The 19,490-nt window shown below is 49.0% G+C and overlaps 5 protein-coding genes across 5 annotated transcripts; all 5 read left to right on the forward strand.

Annotated features, from left to right (window-relative positions):
* The first annotated feature begins 1,990 nt into the window (after nucleotides 1-1,990).
* Nucleotides 1,991-5,025, forward strand: TGME49_221840 (hypothetical protein). The gene has a single exon (XM_002369962.2). The coding sequence runs from the start codon at nucleotides 3,061-3,063 to the stop codon at nucleotides 4,378-4,380; it is 1,320 nt and encodes a 439-aa protein (XP_002370003.2). The 5' UTR covers nucleotides 1,991-3,060; the 3' UTR covers nucleotides 4,381-5,025.
* A 1,516-nt stretch (nucleotides 5,026-6,541) lies between these two features.
* Nucleotides 6,542-10,206, forward strand: TGME49_221850 (prohibitin family protein, putative). The gene is made up of 4 exons (XM_018779939.1): nucleotides 6,542-7,875; nucleotides 8,240-8,382; nucleotides 8,831-9,076; nucleotides 9,812-10,206. Exons 1-4 carry the CDS (start codon nucleotides 7,683-7,685, stop codon nucleotides 9,860-9,862), a joined length of 633 nt encoding a protein of 210 aa, XP_018638286.1. The 5' UTR covers nucleotides 6,542-7,682; the 3' UTR covers nucleotides 9,863-10,206.
* An 857-nt stretch (nucleotides 10,207-11,063) lies between these two features.
* On the forward strand, nucleotides 11,064-12,730 carry TGME49_221855 (hypothetical protein; the record flags this gene model as incomplete). The annotated part of the gene is made up of 2 exons (XM_018779940.1): nucleotides 11,064-11,948; nucleotides 12,513-12,730. Exons 1-2 carry the CDS (start codon nucleotides 11,354-11,356, stop codon nucleotides 12,728-12,730), a joined length of 813 nt encoding a protein of 270 aa, XP_018638287.1. The 5' UTR covers nucleotides 11,064-11,353.
* Nucleotides 12,731-12,928: 198 nt separating this feature from the next.
* TGME49_221860 (hypothetical protein) lies at nucleotides 12,929-13,282 on the forward strand (the record flags this gene model as incomplete). Its single annotated transcript, XM_002369964.1, has 1 exon — nucleotides 12,929-13,282. The coding sequence occupies one exon, from the start codon at nucleotides 12,929-12,931 to the stop codon at nucleotides 13,280-13,282; it is 354 nt and encodes a 117-aa protein (XP_002370005.1).
* A 421-nt stretch (nucleotides 13,283-13,703) lies between these two features.
* TGME49_221865 (hypothetical protein) lies at nucleotides 13,704-14,427 on the forward strand (the record flags this gene model as incomplete). Its single annotated transcript, XM_018779941.1, has 2 exons — nucleotides 13,704-13,853; nucleotides 14,236-14,427. The coding sequence occupies 2 exons, from the start codon at nucleotides 13,704-13,706 to the stop codon at nucleotides 14,425-14,427; spliced, it is 342 nt and encodes a 113-aa protein (XP_018638288.1).
* Between the last annotated feature and the right edge of the window lie 5,063 nt (nucleotides 14,428-19,490).

The following is a 19,490-nucleotide window of genomic DNA, read 5'->3' on the forward strand; positions in this document are numbered from 1 at the left end:
TTTTGGCCGGCGTTTGCTCAAAACGAAAGGGTCTGTGCAGAAGGAAGAACTTGGGAAAGTGTCGAATGTCTTTAACAAAACGTGGTGTTGAAATACAGATCGTCTGAGAAAAAGTCAGGGTATTCGCCTTACCAAGTAACGAAACATGGCAGGAATGGAACACCCCATAGACACACGCCTGGGGTAAAGGCACGGAATACGACGGTAAGAGTGTCACAGAACAGTGGGGTGAATGCATGGGGAAACTCCAGGAAAAACCAATTCGATCAGAGAGTGCAACGCTATGTTAGCGAATATCCATGCTTGGACATGGAGGCTGAAACACTCAAACATTCTGGACCCTGCATTCGGTGAGTTTGCTCATCTGCACAGAGCTCCATTTGCGAATTCGAAGATGAATGTCTGTGGACATGCAGTGACATAGCATCTGAATACACAGCAGCGACCGCACACACACACAGGAATTTTTGCATACATTTCCATAGATACGGAAGCAAAAGAAAAGCCGGGGACTGTGACTTGTGAAGAAAACGTACGTTTGCAGGTGCGCCGCACTGATAGGCCAACCTCTCCACTGTGTCTCTCGATTGAGACAAACCGTCGTTAGCGGGTTTCTTCGGGAATTCGATAAATCTCTGCTATCCTACCGGCACGGTGTAAGACACAAAACGTGTGACTAACTGCGGGGCAACACCCTTTGTGGCATTATCGACGGAACGGAATTTTGTGAAGTATCGTGACTGAATTCGGGAAAAAGCTAAGGAGGTTGAACCGTTCTCCCATAGGAAGTCAATCGTTTCATCCGGAGGGTTATGGTTCTGAAGACACAACACACGCGGCAAACTTGGTTTTTGCCTCAGCTCGCCCGACGGTGATACGGAATCGTCCACTCCCCGCTTTTTCACGTTGTAAAAAATATACAGACTTCCCGGTCTGCGTTCTTTAGACGCGTTTCTCAAACGCGAAGGACGGAACGGATTCACACGTGATTTCCACGAAAAAGTGAATTCCTGGCACTAGTCGGTAAAGCGGGAGGGCCGCCATTGACGTTGCCACGAAATGTGAAGCAGAGGGCTGGCGACGGAAACAGGAAAACACTAGTTCTGGTACAGCCTATGAAGCAAACTGTTTGAGATACGAAGGAGTATGCACACCGCAAAGTCTGAAACTGCTGGGACTGAGTAGAGTTCAAGTGTACCGGAGGGAAAATGACACATGGGCAGCAATTCATTCCCACGTGCTAGTGCCCAAAAACCAAGTAACATTGACCAGGGGAGAGTGACTCGCTTTCTCATTGAAACTGTCTGGCAAAGGCACACCTCTTTCAAACAGAGACTTTGAAGACGCTAATTCGCACATCGACGGCAAGGGAAACGAATACAAGTTCGTAGTCACTTTAGGTCAATGGTCTAGCTAACTTGATCTGGCTTGTATACTCTCCATGTTAATGGCTTCTCACGCTACGCTCATTGAAGCACGCTTCAAGAAAATGGTATATCTCATTTCTGCAGGTGTCAGTGACACCGATGCTACATCCATGTACCCGAAATTGGTAGACTTAACAGGTTGGTTCTTCGAGAACGCACCGTCCGCTTAGGAAACGAAACAATGCCTTGGTAACCTACCACATGCTTCCCAGTTCCTCTTTCATCTGGAAGAACGTAACGTGAAGAGAGCAACAGTCAGGCCCTGATTATGTGCATCTTGCCGATGCACAGACAGAAGATACAACTCTGAAGGTTTGATTTATCATGAGGTTTAACCGGATTTTCACTCTGGCCCAGAGGGGCTATGCCAGTTCTGTGCCTCAACAAGTGTGCGGCAGTTCAGTGGCTTCTGAAAGCAGAGAGCATGCCTTGACACCTCTCCCTCTCGGAACAACACCATCGGTTCCGAGCAGCCGGTTTTACACAACTAGGGGCCCGCTCGCGATGCCAATGTGTGTGGCTTCCTGTAGGTTTCTTCCTCTTCTAAAACGCCGCTACGACTCATTAACTGTCACCGAAATAGCGTACTGAAGACTGAAGCACCTGCAACAACCTCCGCATCTTTGGAGACCTCTTGAACCTTTGCCACGGACTGCATGTGTCGCATGTATTACTGAGTTTGTCAGCCTCTCTTTCCCGTACGGGGGTCGCACGACAACACGAGGCGAACAAAAATGGAAACTGAATTTCTGTATGCCCTCTGATATGCTCACAAAAGTGGCGTTAAGCGTACATGAGCTGTTCAAAGTGTGTAAGCAACGCAAGATGAGCACCAGTCGCACCCCTGAAACAGGCTACCTTGGGTCAGCAGACATTTCCCTCACGTGTACACAACTCAGCTCCTTGCGACCTAGTGTAATGCAGAGAAGGAACAGAATAGCTGCATTTCACAAACATTCGGATAACACGTTGCAGTTGCTAAAGAGCTGCGACTCTCTCTGCATTAACCTCTCACTTGCTCAAAATGACTCGGGTGATTGCTAGTCATGCAAGCCCCAAGTCGTTGCATACTGTCATGCTTGTTATTTTGCTGAGAGCGATGTTCACAGGAACTGCTGGTGTTCGCAGAGTTGACTACACCGCGGCATTGCCCCCTGCAGGAAGGGCGTTTGATTAGTGTGCAGCTGTGGTTCTAAGTTGCCTGATAAACCTCTGCAATGGTGTACCTTTATGACTGGGTCGACTTCCAGTTGCAAGGCACAGCGGTGTGGTTATGGCCAAATACGCGAAAACGTGTGCAGCGTCGAGTTCCATTGAAGATGGCACGAGAGGATGCGAAGTTGAGCGGCAGCCGACAAACGAGCGGAGGGTGTTGCAACTGTTTTCGTTCGCGTCCCTTCCTCCCGTCCAGCCTCCTCTCTGCAGCTACCAGTACCTCCAAGCCGAACCGGTGCAGTTGCGAGCGTATGTGGAGCAGGCCGATTGTGACGCGGAAAGGGTGTCAATTACCTCCGTGGAACCTCACAAAAGTTTCCTCATGTCCAATACGGCCTGAAAAGAGTGTTTGGTTTCTGGTTTCGCGAAAAAGCTATCGAAAAGGAGAGCGACAACCAAGGGTTTGAACCCATAATGTATGTGTGTGTGTGTGCCGTCGGCAGAGTGCAGTCTTGGCAGTCACCTTTACACCAGAATGACGGAAGCCAGGTCGTCAGGGCCCAAGAAACGGAAGAAGGAAATTTCACCGCAGGCATTGAGCCCAGATGAAGCTTCAATTTGTGGCCCTCGGGAGCGGACACCTAGGCGGATACTGCCTGAACGAGCCTGTGCTCGGTTGTGCATCCTTCGACTCAAAGCTTGCGCTAGTGTAGCAGACGAGCACTTACGCGCGCGACTCAAGCGGGACGAAAACGCGTATCGACAGCAACAGAAGGCCCGATTGCTACCCAGCTCAAAGGAGGCGTGGACTGTGGCGTATAAGAAGGTCGTGAGCTCGATTAAATCTGGAGAAGGTGCAAGAATTGTTCTTCGGAAGCCTCAATGTCGCCCCGAGAAACCGATCCAGCCGAAACCGCTTCAGAACCGCGTTAGGCGTCGCTCTATCCATGAACTCCTACCGGGAGAGTGGAGAGTGCGAATCGTGCTGGCGACGAGAGATTCTGGCGTGGAAGACGAAAACAAGAACAACCATCCGGCCAACTCGGGAAAACAATCGGAACCACAGACAGAATCCGCTGCGGGTTTGCGTGGGTCAGGGGAAGCGCCAGGACGCAGAAACGTGACAGCGGCCAACCATTCGTCCAGTCGGGATGAGCCAGAGGTGTTTCACCGCTGGTATTGGTGTCCGAGGTTTGATGAGGCAGAGATGCTTTTTTCCAGGGCACTTGATTACCTTAGGGGATACTTGGGGGTCGACGGGTACCCGCGGCGAACAGAAGCTCAAGTTGCTCAGCAGGTCATCGCCGTACTACGCTACACATATCGTTTTACTCTGACCTATGATCACAGACTGGAGCTTATCTGCAAGCGACTCTCGTGGGAGACCCTCAAGCGCGAAGCTGGCAGTAATGCCCTTCCGCCGAGAGTGGAAGCGGTAGCGATCGGCGCACCTCCATTGGACATTCTAGTGGAAGCAGAGAAGGAACGCGCGAGGCTGAAAGCTGCTTCTCGGGCCAAGCATTTTCTCCAGCTCCTCCGGCCGTGGTCAAGAGCTCCGCTAACATACTATGGCGACACCAGGAGATCCGGAAGATCTCGAGCTGCCGTATCAGTTTCTTCTGCAGGAAAGCGACCTCCAGCGGATGTGTCAGTTGGCAGTCACGTTCCTTGTTTCTCTCTGTCCCCACACAAGCGAATCTTTCAAAAAGTGAAATCTCGAGCGACGAAAGCCGCAGAACAAACGGACTCTGTGACACCAATGAACACCAAGTTACTTCACTACGATAAGCCCCGCTGAAGCAGACGAACCGAGATCGGGGGGACACACGAATCAGCGGCAGACAGTCAGTCGGTGGAAAACAGGCACGCGAGAAGACAATGTGTGCGGCAGCGAGGACGAAGAAGCAACGGAGAGCGGGCGGTGACATGATAAAAGTCGAGAAAACTCTAACACCACGCGGGCACCGCGCAGAGTGGCCATGTCGCCGGGATGGCAAGGAACAGAAGGCGACACACGGTTCACAAGAGAGCCAGATGGGGGAGACGCAAAGCGAACTGAGCGGAACAAAAATAGTTGACTGTGACCCGACTTTGTTCCACGGCGATTTTAAGAGTCAGTGGGTGAAAAATCACCGTCAGAATACTCAACAGGTATCAGCAGATGGACATGAACAAGCAACTCCCAGGGAACAGATGCAGAAAGTTAGCCTCGTTAACTCACAAGCACCTGCCTGTGTTCAAGAGACTGTATTTGCCTGGGAGGAGCTGTGCCTTTTGGATCGCATATGTCATCGATTCAGTTTCCTGGTATCGTGTCTCCGATAGTCTTCGCATCTGGGCATGGTGCCGCTGAAGCTCAGCATACTGTTCTGTTACCAATGTTTCGTGGGAAACGTGGGCGTACTAGCGCTTCCGTAGAGGACACCGACTTCCTGTGTAGCGTCCGTCGATTATCCTTCCAGAGGAACTTTCTCTACATGATACAGATACACTAAGGCTGCCGCGTCCATTGCCGCGTGCTCAAAACCGCCTGCTACGAGTGGACGGTGTCGCAATCCATTTTCAGATTCTTTGGATATTCGTTTTCCACCAAAATTCGCTGCAACTACACTTACAGCTTTTTCTGTTTGTCAGTGAAGCAGCAGAGCCCAAGTGAAACCCCAAGAGAAACGGCAGTCTTTGGCCTTACGTAAACTTGTATACGGGTTACAATGGGGAGATTCCGCTTTTGACAGTCTCGAACACAGGATTTAAAGTGTAAGCGACGACTCGGTTTCAAACATAGCTAGGGAGCTTGCTGGTACATTATCGTGATCACATCAGCTTGCATACGGGGGAGAATGCAGAGGAAACGATGCGTTTTTATCCACAGAATTCTCCGCTGTTTGTGCGCGGTCAACCTTAAAAAGCTGGCTGGGACGAGGGGCCTTCAAGCGTGGAACGTGCACGAGTCAAGTTCCATCCATACATACCAGGCGTAAACGGCGTTCATCCAGTTGACAACTCAGACGGTTCCTTACGACCGTCATCTATTTAGAGTGCATCATTGTCTGCACTGATTCGAAGTGTAGATACAAGATTCTAAATTCTAAATGGTTCAAAGTCACGGCACTAAAAAACACCTCATCAGAACTCGTGAAAAGCGCGCACACCGCCTCTCTTGAGCTGTGACCGGAGAAGAGGACTCGTGAAGGTCGGAAACACATATGCACAAACACGTGGACAGAGATCCCTGGGCTATCTGTGAGTTTTGTTCTCGGCTACACTGGGAAAAGTAGTTTCTGCAGAAAACCGCAGCGGGGATTTTGTGGCTCTAAACCCCGAGAGAATAGGTCGCGCAGAAAAAATTCCCGCGCGCGATGGCGATGGAAAGAATGTGACCACTGTTGCTGGGAAAGCATCCCACTTTTTGTAAGGATGTAGAACCGAAAGGGCACTGTTCCTGCTTTGTTAAGTCGGCAAAGAAAACTTGTACAATTCAGGAGTACACACATCGGAGCCGAGTGGCTTGCAGGCGTTGAAATTTGAGACGCAGAACGTTTGAATCTGCAGCGGACAGTTGGAGTAGAACTGACTATTCTTCGGGATACGTGAAAAGCAAAGAGCCTCTCCGTCTGCGTCGTGAATCTGAGCTGCAATGGCAAGCGACAGCATGCAGAGTTTTACTCTCTGTCCTAGTTGCACCGACGGACAGGCAAGCCTGAACAGAAAGGAAGTTCTCCATGTTTGTTTCTCGGTCTTTGGCAGGAGACAGATTCGCTGTACGGGGAAAAGTGAACAACTTCGTGAAGGGAAGCTCCTACTCTGCCGACTTTCCTTGCGATTCATCGTGCATGCGGCACATCGATGGAACGAGAAAAACGCGCATGCTTGTCAGTTTTCTGCGGCGGCGAACGGCAGTCAGACCAGCGAGGAAGTCCGTCTTCCTAAGTCGTCCGTCCTCGCTTCTGCTTGTTCATCTTTTGACAATTCATGTGTGAAAGGAAGACACTTATTTGCGGGGCTTAGGCCGCGCTCGTGCTCTGCTTGTTGCTTCAGTGAATAAACTGGTCTTCTTGTCTCTCCCTTCTTTCTGTTTCTGGTTGTTTTTCCCCCGTCCTCCGATTCTCTGTCACAAAGTTCTAGTCGTCTCTTCTTCGACCTTCTTCCTCGCTTGGTGGAGTCTTTCGTTCCAGTCTCTCTTCTTCTCTTATCTCGCGCCTCCTCGCGTGGTATAAAAGACGCACTTAGAGAAGTCGCCCCGTCGGTGGCGGCGCCTCTGCTCAGTTCTCTCGGCTCTACGACGTTTGCTAGGACTCCCGCAAGTCCTTCATATGCAGGCTTCGCAGCAGCAGCTCGATTGGAAAAGAGAGGAGGAACATCCACTCCTACTTGGCGGAGAACGCGTTCGTCCAGCTCCTAGACAGGGGTGTCAGGCACTTTCCTCATCTGTCAGGAAAGCTCAGCTTTCTCCTTTTCAACGATCAACTCTCCGCTTCGTCTCATCTTCTCTGCTTCATTGTCCTTGCCAAATCTGGTAGCCCCGTCAGCTTGTGGCTTCGCAAAGGTCTTTGTCTTGTTGTTCCTCTGGTTCCGTTTCTGTGCATTCGCCGATTTTCCCTGCAGATTTCTTAGGCCTTCTCTCCCCGTTTCCAGTTAGCTTTCTTGAGTTTTCTTTGCTCGAATGTGGAAGCGGTTTCCTCGCAGGCGTCTTCGGTTTTGCGACCCCCCCTCTTCGTCTGCTCTCTGCTTCGACTCTTCAACTTTCGCGGCTTCTTCCTCCCCCTTTTTCAGCTGATCTCGAGGGTCTCTCTCTCTTCTCTCATTTTGTATGCTTCCTCTGACGCGGCTTTCTTCACTCTCTGTCGCTGCCTGTCTTCTGGTTCGCTGCTCTCCGCTCTGCCTCTCGCACTTCGTCTCCGTTCTTCCATGACAATACGGGTCTCCTAGGCATTCTTCTCTGTCTCTCGTCATTCTCCTCTCTCTCCTTGGAGTGCCTCCGTCTGTTCGTCTTCGCCCTCTCTCCTTCTTCTCTTCTTCCTTTCTTCTTCGCGTCTCTCTCGCGTTGTTGCCTTCCACTGTCTCCTCCTCCTCGCTCAACTATTTCTCTGCGCGTCCGCAATGGCCGCTCAAGGAGGCAGATCCGCCTGGCGAGCTGTCGCCTCCAGTTTCTCCCGCTGGTGTCGCACTTGGGATGCTGAAAAACGCGCAAACGCCAGAGTCCTCGTTGGATCTCTCCTCCTCGCTGGAGCCGCCTGGTCTTGTGGAAAACGCGTCCCCGGTGGCTATGTCGGCTTCATCCAGTACCGAGACGGTACGGACTCCTCGCGACTCAAGTGTTTCAAGAGCTACACAAATCCCTCCTTCATCATCGAACTCGTCACCATACACCCACAAATACTTCTCTCGTTTCTAAATGCATACATCTCTATATATCTGTATCTGTATCTATCTATTTCTATTTATTTATCTATGTATCTATCTATCTATTTCTATTTCTATTTATATATATATATACACACATATGTATATATGTATGTACATCCAACTCTGGCTACCCATAAATGTATATGTGTTTATCGATATATTGATGCGAGAGTGTGCTGCGCATCTAGGTGCACCGATAGAAGATTTTTTCGAGTGCATGTTTTTATCGGGATATTTGTGCGTTTCTTTAGGGAGTGTTACGCCGTATCTCTGGGAGGAGCAAGCGGTCTTTCCGTTTCTTCCCTACTTCCAAAAGCCAGTGACAATGCGTGTGTTGCCTGCCTACAAGAAGATGAGTAAAATTCTGAGGACGAAGGATGGAAAGGAGATAGAGGTAAGGACGCGCAGAATCGCTGAATTTTTTCGCACTTGTGTGCTTTCGAGTGTACACGTTCATTCGCGTCTCCCAAGTGGCGTCGCTGCCTCTTTTTTTTCTCAGGCAGACTGTCGTTCTTTGGGCTGCGTTGAAAGGCTCTGTGTCTCTCGTCTGCGCGAGGTCCGAGGCTCTGCAGGCGATCGCTGCACCGTGACCCTAGTTTTTCTCTGCTTTTGGATTTGCTCGAAGAACCTCGAGTATCTGTATTCTCTCTTCTGCCGTTTTCTTGCGGCTTTCCTCTCCTCTCTCTCGTCACGCTTCGTTCCTTCCAGTCCTCTTCCTTCTTTCGCCTTCCTTCGCTCCTCGTCTTTTCCTGCTCTTGCGCCTCTGCGTTTGCTTCAAGTCTGTCGCTCAGGGTCTTCCGAGCACCTTTCTCCCTTCTCCGTGTTGCTCGTTGTCTTTTCAGGCTGCTGTGAAAGTGCGTCTGCAGCCCAAGGTGGCTTTTGTTCCGGAACTTTATCTGCGCTTCGGACGCGAATTCGGTCGCGCGTTTCTGCATCAGGAACTGAGCATCGACCTCCGAAGCGTTGTCAAGGAACACTCTTACGCGTCCCTGATCAACAACGACGAAGAAACAGACAGAATTGTCGACGAGATTGTCGAGCGCTTCCAGGACGCAGCGGCCTTCCACAAGGTTATCATAACAGAAATTGTGAGAACGCAGGAATTCTCTTCCTCAAGCACGCTCCTGGCTCGATGTTGCTCTCCACACTCCGATACATGTAGAGGCCAACAGACCCAAATGTGTAAAATATCTACACACATCCAGAAATATATATAAATAAATATACATATATATAAATATATATATGTATATGCAGATAAAGATATGTACGTGGATTCTGTAGGCATGCATAGCTGTGCCTCTATAATACATATATATATGTATATATATATATATATATATGTATGTCTGTGCGGACAGAGCGTCCGCGCCATTATGGGGCTTATTGCATGGTGTATGCGTGTGTATGTACATCTGTGAGTTGGTCGTTTTTAGATCTATTTTTGAGGCAGAGAGGTGACGAGAAAAGGACCAGGACGCGCGTGTACTTTGGGGTTCATTTGCAGTCGCGGTGTATGTGCAACTGAAGAGATAGCGCTCCCAGCCGTTCCGTTTCAACGAAAGGAGGGAGAAATACTTTGACAAAGCAGAGAGGCATCGCACACACAAAACGTATCCATTGACGTCATTATGTATCATTATAAATAGACATATATATATATATAGAGAGAGAGATATGTATAGTTGTGTGTTCTCTCTCCATATATATATATATATGTGTATACGTGTGTTTTCCTAAGTCTATTTATAGATGTGTATTGGTGTCTCTCTGGGCAAAGGCGTTTAATGTTTGTTTTTGTGTGTTTTTGCTTGTTGGTCCAGAGTGTCGTTTTCAGAAACCCTGACGACGATGATGAGAATGAAGCAGCATGAGACTTCTGCGGAGAGGAAGGAAAAAGAGATCGATTTTGAGAATGAAAATAAAATTTGTGTCAGCTGATTTTCCTCCTTTGTCGCTCAGTGTTGTTTCTTTCCGGATTCTTTGGTTTTCTTCTCCCTCTTGTCTTTCTTTTCTCTTTCCGTATGTGTGCTTCCTCTCTTCCTCATGTGGAGAGGGGAGGCACTCTGCGTGCTGCAAGTCGCTACGAGGGGAGACAGTGCAAGTTTTTCCTCTAGATTTTAAATTTTCTCTCCATTTGCTTTGCTTGGGAGATCGAGTGTCTCTCGCGTTTCATGCATGCACAGACTTCACAAAAACTTCTCTAATCTGTTTCTTCGATCTCTGCCGACCCCCAACTCTCTCGATACAGAGCCGCGGCGATTCTCTTACTTAGCGATAAAGATGTCTCTCTTTGTTTCTCTTGTTCTTTTTCTTTGTTTCTCTCTCGTTTTGTCCTTCTCGCTCTCTTTCGCTGTCTGTTGCTCCCTTTCTCTTTCCTTTTTTCTCTTCTTCCGTCCCTTTCCTTCTTCTCTTTCTTTCTCTTCCTTCTCTCTCTTCCCCTCTGTTTTGATGTCCTTCTCCACACCGCTCTGCGGCGTTCTCAGGAGTGTGCCAGTTTCTATTTCCAGCTAGTAGAAGCATTTTTGTGGCCGTTTTCGATCACCGGAAAGCATTTACAGTAGATAGTTCTAGTGACTCAAAGACACCCGAGTATTATCGTTCGACTGTTCTCCAGTGAGAAGGCGTCAAACAGGTTTGTCCAGTTAGAAAGGGGATATCGAAACTCACAGAATCCGAGCTGCGAGCCTGCAGACGAAACGATGCCAGTGGGGCCGAGAGGTGAGACCCGCCCAACTGAACATCCAAAAGAACATCATGCAAGGCAGTACTTCCTTCAAGTCTCCACGAGATGGAAATCGAGCGTCAAGGAGGCGATTCGACGCAAGCGAGGTGGTGTGAGGAGATACAGCGTCGGTCCAGCTGTCTGTACACTCCCGAAACTGAGAGGAACGATTGCGTCCTGACCTGCGACTGGCAGCTTTACGGGTGCAAGAAGAAGCAGAGGAAGAAGTCGAGTTGAAAGGAGAAGAGACGCGATGGCAGAGAGCAGAGGACAGAGAGAGACGGCAGATGACACCTCTCCGCTTCTCCGCGTAGCAGACGAAACGAAGACAAGGAATGAGTCAAGAGAGTTCCTCGTTTACGTTGCGAGCGTCTCGGAGATGCGGGATGGACAGGGACTCTGTGCACTCGGTGGCAACTGTGGGGGGAAGGCAGGAAGGGGAGGAAGCACCCGAAACGTGAGAGGGGGAAAACGCCCGCACAGGAGATGAGAAGGAGAAGCGAGGCGCGAGCAGCGGCGAGGACAGAGAGTAGGCGAACGACAGAGAAGCCAGGCTGCTTTGACCTCTCTCTCTGGAGGCTGGGGGCTTTGCGCATTCGTCGAGCGACGTAGAAGAGATCGACTGAAACGTATTTTTCGCATGTCTCGCTTCTTCAGAAAAAGTCGAGTGCACGGCTCTCGTCGTCCAGGAGACAGAGAAAGGAGACGGAGGTGGCTTCAGAGACATCGGCGCGACAGGGAGAGGTGTCTTGCCTTCTCCTTCATTCTCTGGAATGCTGTCTCGCTCGGTTTCTTCCTCGCTTTGCTGCGCTTTGCTTTCTTCTTCCCCCGAGCGTCTGCCGGCTCCCCTGCTCCCAAAGTCTTCCTGCTCACCCCACACGTTCACTCGCCCAATGTCGACGCCGGAGACTCCCAAGGAGCAGGCGCCGCGACGGTCTCCTCGCTGGCGGCTGCGGCGACCCTCAGAGCCTTTTCCGACTGTCTCTGCATGCGCGGCGACACGCACAACGCGCACCAGCCGGTGCAGGGACGCCAGTTGCCTCGGAATCCTCGCTGTCGTTTGATCTCCATTCGCCGGTCTCTGTGCTCGCGTCTTGTTGAGCAGCCTCCAGTCTCGCCCCCGAGTCTCCTGTTCTGTTTCGCCTCCGCCGTGACAGAGAGGGTCTGCCGCGGACTCGACAGGCACCTCCAGAACGCTGATCGAGGAGCAGGAGAGCGAAGGCTCGACAGCGCTCGTGAGCGAGACAGAGTGCAGCGACGAGAGAGAGCGAGAGGGCGAGGGAGGAGAGAAACGCAGCAAAGAGAGACTGTTTGAGCCTCCTGAAGCACTTGTGGCGCGCCGCAGCAAGGGAAGAAAGGAGACAGGTGGCGAGCCTTTCGAGGCATCGTCACTCGCTCCTCTGTCTGCTGCAGAAAAAAAGAGGGGGAGAGACAAGCTGATGCACACACTTCGCTCTGCAAAATCTCTGCTGGTCAACACGAAAAGAGGAGAATCTTCTCTCACCCGTGCATCTCGTAGGCATAGCCAGTTCTGCCTTGGCTGGCCATGTGAGCGGCGAACGGTGGGGAGAGCTCCACGCGAGACAGTGTCTTGTGGTCTGAGTCTCTGAAGACAAGGCTCGCGCAAAGAGTGGAGGGTGGAAATGCGGCTTCGGAGACCGTTGCTTCTAGATAGACAACGGGAGACGCACATGCACAGTCAAGCGCCTACGTCGTGGAACTGTGAAGAGTCGCGGAGTCGTCGCCTCGCGTTGCCTTCGATGCCGTCTCGCTTTACTCTTGTCCGTCTGCCTCTCCAGATTCGGACTCGATCTACGGCCTGGTGGTGCGCGCCAAAGACCGGAAGGAAGAGGCCGATTCTACCGCCATTCCTCCCAAATGCACAAGTACTGTTCTTCTGTGTTTCGACTATGCATCTCCGTTTAGACATGCACTCGCATACTTTGTGACCTATGGCTGTGCCGGGCATGTCGACGCGCTGATGCATGATGTCTCTATTGTCTACATGCAATTGTGACTGCGGATCGATGAGGAAACTCGCTCACATATATGTGTGTGTGCATGCCCTGGAGGCCCTGCAGACGTCGAAGAGCTTCTATTTGTAGGTGTGTACGGATGTACATACACCGAAACACCTTCGTCAGTGTAGCTGGTTCTTCCTGTGGCGCGCATGCAGAGACAGGGCGGCAGAAACTCGTTAGAAGCTTTTTCCAGCATGTCGCTTTTCTTACCTCGAGACAACCGCCTAGGAAACCGCCTTTTCTCGCGCCTCCTCACAGGGGTCGACGGAGGGGTAGGAACGTTCTGCTCCGGCTCTGCCAAGAAATCTTCGGGTGTCTCCAGCATTTCGTCGGTCATCAGCTTTACGTACACCGCGCCGCAAGTTCTGCACGGTTCCATGCGAGGAGGGCAAGGAGCAGAAGAAGAAGAGGAAGAAGAGGAGGAAGAGGAAGAAGAGGACGAAGAAGGCGGAGAAGAAGAGGAAGAAGAGGAGGAAGATGAAGAGGAAGCAGCAGAACCGGCAGAGAAAGAAGAAGAGGAAGGACAAATTGATTCAGGAGAAGGATAGGTGCCAGACGGGCGTGAGGGACGTTGGTCAAGGCACTGCGGACAAAGGCGTCCAGTGAGGACTCCATCTGACACATTGCATGCACCCAAAATGAAAACAACGCGCAAATGCATATATTCGCGCCGATTCTCTATGTCTTCTTCTGTCATTTATGATGCACGGAGGTCTCGACACACCAGTGGAAACCTGCATTACATACGCATGTGTAATTCTCGACATATATATTCATACGCACATCTGCATGTTATACTTATATATATATATATATGTATATATATTTACATTTTTTGTGGTAGATATGCAACTGTGTTTGTGTGCAGGAATGCATCGTTTCTCGATACGTCTTCGTCTCTACGTTTGAGCGGGTGGGTACGTCTGACATCCGTTTCTGTCCTGTCTGCGGAAGCAAGGAAGTTTTTCGATGTTTTCCTCACGGTGTGCCTCAAATGTTTCTACTGCGTTTTCTTACTCAACACATCGCCATCTTCCTGGTCGAGAAGAGTTTGGTCATCTCCGAGGGCGACGCCGTCCACGAAGATTTGAGGGACGCGCGCTGTGTCGACAGAAGGAGGCAAGTGACGAACGTCTGCACTGTTAACTTCTCTGTCTCTTCAGGAGAGGTCAACGAAATGGAGCTCACTTCACGAAGCAACACAACAGCGACCGAGCACTCTCCCATACTCCCCTGCACTCCACGCAGAATGAGTTACGGCATTCTTTCAGTCTGCCACAAGTCTCTCGCCGTTAATCCATCTGCACAGACATAGAGGTACACGCAAAAAATATAGAGAAGTTTCTTTAAATATATATATATATATATATATGTATATGTATATATATGTATATATATGTATATGTATATATATGTATATGTTTATGTGTGTATATACGTATATATGTATATGCGTGTATAAGTGTGTATTTTTTATGTATATATGTGTATGTATGCACAGGTTTATGTGCATGCGTTGACGTGCTTGGAAATACGAGACTTACGCGAAGGCGGAAAAGACTGTCTTTGCAGAGGAAGAAGTCCTCGGCGCCTCCAGGCAGCAATAAGTCGACTGTCAGGAACGTCTTGGGTATCAAGAAAACCAGAGGAAAAAGAGACGAAAACAGATAAACGTTGTCGCAGAGTGCCCTGACTGTGGAGGCCGGAAGAAATGGAGACGGTGCAGAGAGCAAGAAGGACGACAGCGAGTGGAGAAACGAAAAAAACGAAGGCTGAGGAAAGCGACGCAAGAAGACTAGGCTAATGGTTACTGCGACGTGGTAACACGAACAGCGGGAAGTGAGCCGGCGAAGATCTCGGGTGCATCTTCATCAGGGAATTCTCATGCATGCAATTCGGTGCAGATGCTTTTCCAAAGCCTCCTCCTCCTTTCTCTAACGTGGTACATCTTCAGTTAGAAACCATTGCTCAGAACTCTTGAAAATACCTCTTGCTGCCTCTCCATGTCTGTATTTGTACAACATGCACAATTTTCTATATTCATCTGAAAGGACTGATCATGTACTTTGAGGAGACGTTTGAGCGTGACGAGTTTCTTCTCCATCTTGAAGGACGTCAAAGTCGTTGTATGTCAAACACTGATTTTCTCTTCCGTAAAAAAAAACTTTTCTTCGAACAGGAAAGACAGTCGGATGGCATTTACACACACGCGTAAGTGCATTGTCTTGTACACATATACATCTGTCGCCATGTATAGATATTTACATATATAAATACGTACATATATATATATATATATATGGGGTAGAATATGCAGATGTATATTTTGTTTGATAGTGGATGCATGCTTTGTGTTATTTAGAGCTTCGGTGTGCGTGTAGAGACAATTACAACGAATTGCGTTTATGGACGCAGTTCGCCTCGCGATGAAAACGTACCCTGGCCGACATCAGCGTTGACATCGACAGCGAAAAAGTCGACGTCTTTGCAGAGAAGAAGATGGAAAGCTCGTCGAGATGCAAAGACGGGGAAGGGAACAGCGTGGAGGCTCGACAGAAGTAAAACTACCTATAATGAGGAACGAAAGCCGTATCTAACGCTAGTATCATGCAATATGCAAGCACCCACTGTTCCGGCAGGACGTAATACTTCGCTGTGGTGTTGAAAAGCACAGGAAATACTCCACGAAAAAGAAGTTGACGAAAGAAGAGCAATTCACAAGACGGTGTCACAAGAAGGTAAACCAATCAGAAACACTTTCGCCAGCACCTTGCAGTAGTTCCCTTCTTCTCTTTGGGATTTTCCATGCTTCTTCCGTATTCTGCATAAGTATATATATATATATATATATATATATATATATATATATATGATTCCATATACGTGATATCTGTTCATTAAGAGCTTCGTCCCTCCACCGTATTTCAGTTTCTCTCTTTGTCCTTTTGGCTTTCGGCCTTTCTCAGCTTTTCCTTTTCTGTGGTGGACTGTATGGGAGTCCAGCCTTGTTTTCTTCCGGGTCTCGCGGTTTCTGTGTACATCGCCCGGACCCCTCTCACGACGCTCGGTGCCTCTCCGACCGATCCTTCGATTCCTCGTTTTCTTGTTCGGAACTCACCTCTGTGTTTCCCTGGAGTTTTCCAATTCTGTGCACGGGCACCGGCGGCGGCTTCGAGTCTCGTTTCGTCTTCGTCTGCGCCGCGGAATCGTCTGCCTGTCGACCCGAATCAGACTGCACGCTCAGCTGTATGTACACCCCGGGGGGGGATGCGCCGCCGGGAGCCTTCGGATGGTCGCAAGACGCCATGTGTAGAAACGAAAGGTGGTTGAAGAAAAGAGAAAAGAAGAAATCCTCGCGAGGAAAGAGCGCGTGCGATGGAGACGCAACAAGGGAAAGTCGTCGGAGAAAGAAAGGAACGGTACTGCGGGGCGAGAGTACTTCAAACCGCCCTTTACCACCAGTATACGCGCGCTTGATTCCTGTTTACGTTTTCACTGGCTTAACCGAATCCTACGTCTGGTTGTGTTTTCGTAGTCTGCATGCGACTTGCATGAACGGGGTTGAAATTACACCTGCGAAATTCCATTTCTCCAGCGCAGGCGAAAGACAGGGGAGTCTCGGCTAGAATCATGAAATGCGAGTAGCAGATAAAATGAGTTGAAAGCAATCTGTGAAAGGCAAGACAAGGTAAAGCACAGGCTCGTTCCAACTTCAGCGCGCACCGTCAACCGCTGTCGGAAAACATGTCCTCTATATGGCCAAGAAATGCAAGCAGAGTATTTCTTGCCGACAGTGTCGTCTACCAAGAAGATCTTGTGTTAGGAACTTGCGAGATTCCCTAGACCGTGCCTGCAATCCATGGTTTCTGCCCTCGGCTATTCCCTCGGATGTATTTTGATATACAGTTATTTATTTATACACATACGTATACATATATTGATATAGTGGCTGTCTTTATTGAGGTATGCATATATACGTATATATATATATATATATATATATACGTATATATATATATATATATATACATATATATATATATACATGTATATATATATATATATATATATATATATATATGTAACGTTTATGCGGGTGTATGCGCCGATTTGTGTCTAGAGGTGTATAGACAAGTATGTATGTGAATATCTATACTTTTTCTCGATTTCAGAGCAGGCTCACGTCGAACGGGAAAACGCGAAAGTCGGTTGGAGTCTTTACATGTCGTTCAAGACTTTCATCTTGAGCTACCTTGACTAAAAATCGAGATTAGACCCTGAGCCGACGTATTGCCTGTGCGACCTTGGGAGTCGTTCATCGCCACAGTGGCACTCAACTGTCTCACCATATGGTTCGGAAGCTGTTTCTCGTGTCGTGGTTGAGACTTTGAATTTGTATCAGCTTGCAAATGTCGTTTCCAGATCCGTAGCCTTGCCCCCAGTGTGACAGCAAGGAAGAGACAAGAAGGTGCGAGAACCCGGGGAGAAAAAAAACTTTCCTTTCGCCGTGGTCTGTTGTGTTTTCGGAACGCAGCACGTGCGTCTCTCCAGCTGCCGCCCGAGGAACTCGTGGAGTGTGCAGACACGTCAAGCCAAAAACCCAGAGGGCTCCACGTCTGGTTTTCTCAAAGAAAAAGTGGGGAGGGATTGGAGAAAGCGGCATCACGAGCTTTATGCACTCTATACGGACTGTCGAAAAAGAGAGGAATCAGAGAGAAAATCTGACTTTCTGTCGAGTGGCTCATGCCACATGTTCACGGAACGTGGAGCAGCGAACTTTCGAAGCGAAACAAAAATTCGGTTTCTTGCGCGACTCAAGTGCGACATTCATCGACACGCTCCTCCGCAGCGTGGAGAAGGCATGGCAACAAAGAATCAAAGAACCATATGTGTGACACGTAGAACACAACCGATGTCCTGTATAGGCTTGCTGTCGCAGGACGTTGAAATCCACCAGCTTTTTACCGGTCTTATGCCGTCCAGGGCGGTGGACAGCAGTCACAAAGGACTGGGTAGTCTGTACTTTTTCGAACCATCTGGAGTCAGGTCAACTGGAGACTCCTTCCCCCAGTCAAAAGTCTTTCTTGGCCAATCCTCAAAAGTCAAAAAAACGGGACGGGTGACTTGCAGACTTGCAGAGCTTGCTTCAGTGCCCTTCCTCTTGGTGCCGTGTTGTTGAACTTGGCCACTGAGTAAGCTGAAGATGGTATTCGTCTGGAATGCAACAAAGCCACTCCTTAGAAACGCGACAGCGATGTCCAGAGCAATTAAAAACTCCTGTCGGCTTTGCCCTCACGCCCGTTCCTCGTTCCCGGTGTGGTGTATTTCAACAAGCACACCTACGCTGTAGCTAAAAGCGACTGCGGACAGATCACCCAGTTACGGTGCTTAGTTGTTGAATCCACCTGCATCGTTGTGCTCCGTTCACTAGTGAACCTCGAACTGACAGCTGAAAACATACCAGACGTCTCCAAAGATAAAAAAGAAGTTTGAGTAATTGGAGCGCTCGTGGCGGGACTTGACCCAACATGTCACGACACGAGCTGACGACATCCACACTTTTCCTGTGATTCTTTTAACATTGATAGTTTCGCTATTTGAACCTAGTATAGCTGAGGTCTGGCAACGCTTGTCACTGTTCGACTCATTTGATTCATGAACTTCGCGCAATAGCAGCTGAGAACACAATGGACCAAGCACAGAACCATGGCGATGAACGTCTGCATCACAAGTCTGAGTTCATATCGTATACCTGACAGGTAGTATTTCTCGAACGGTTTCATGGACTGTTGAAGATAACACCATGACAAATCGAGAGCTGCTAGGTTTGATATTTCCCGAACCAGCCGGCCTGAATCGATCTCGCGCACGGTTGCGGCGAAACTCGTGGAAGCAATGAGTGAAAGAGACCTCCGAAAAGAAGTGTATTAAAGAGGCAATTTCGTGTCATGACTTCTACCCCTTCTTCCTTACTGTTACCTACACACAGATACACACGGAAACACATGGACATACACATGAATGTATATATATACATCTATAGATAGATATATAGATATATATTTGCAGATATATGTGTTTATTCAGGTGAAGAATTGTTTTCTGCATATAGAGAGGTGCCAGATGTTGCATTTGATTGGATAGAAAGTATTGTCTCGCAGCATAAACTGTTTTCATGTGATGCATTTCGTAGAACAACTAGCACAGGCGCGTGATCTCGTCGACCACACCGCGGCGATGAGCTTCAGGGTGAGTGAGTCTGCTCAACATAGAAAGGCAACCTAATAACTGCGCTACGTTCCGAACACGTTTTCAAAAGAATTGTATTCTTCACCCTTTTATGAAGCGAAAAATCCTAGCTTTTTCGACAAGAGCTATGAGCTGCGAACTGGACGAGGTCTCTCCATTTTCGAAAAACTCGGACCACTGATTGACGACGTGCATCAGCACTTGAGTTGTGTTTCACCGTTTCGCTCTTGTTCGCCGGTTTTTGATAGGCCTTCTTCCTCCTTTTTTCAACAGCATAAATCTACGTACACATCATAGACCCTGATACCTGTACATGATCGCAACCTAGATGCATATTTATAGAGAAGAAGCAAGTTCCATATTGACTACACAGGAAGTGCCCACGCCGCTGTGTGTTAGAATTGATGAGTAAATCCTCTTTCTCTTTGTGGTAACCACTGATTAACATCAGCGAAAAACTGTATCGTCGGAAGAGAGAAAGCACGAAATATGCTAAAAACAGAAGCT

Source organism: Toxoplasma gondii, chromosome II (assembly GCF_000006565.2).
Source record: "Toxoplasma gondii ME49 chromosome II, whole genome shotgun sequence".
NCBI lineage: Eukaryota > Apicomplexa > Conoidasida > Eucoccidiorida > Sarcocystidae > Toxoplasma > Toxoplasma gondii.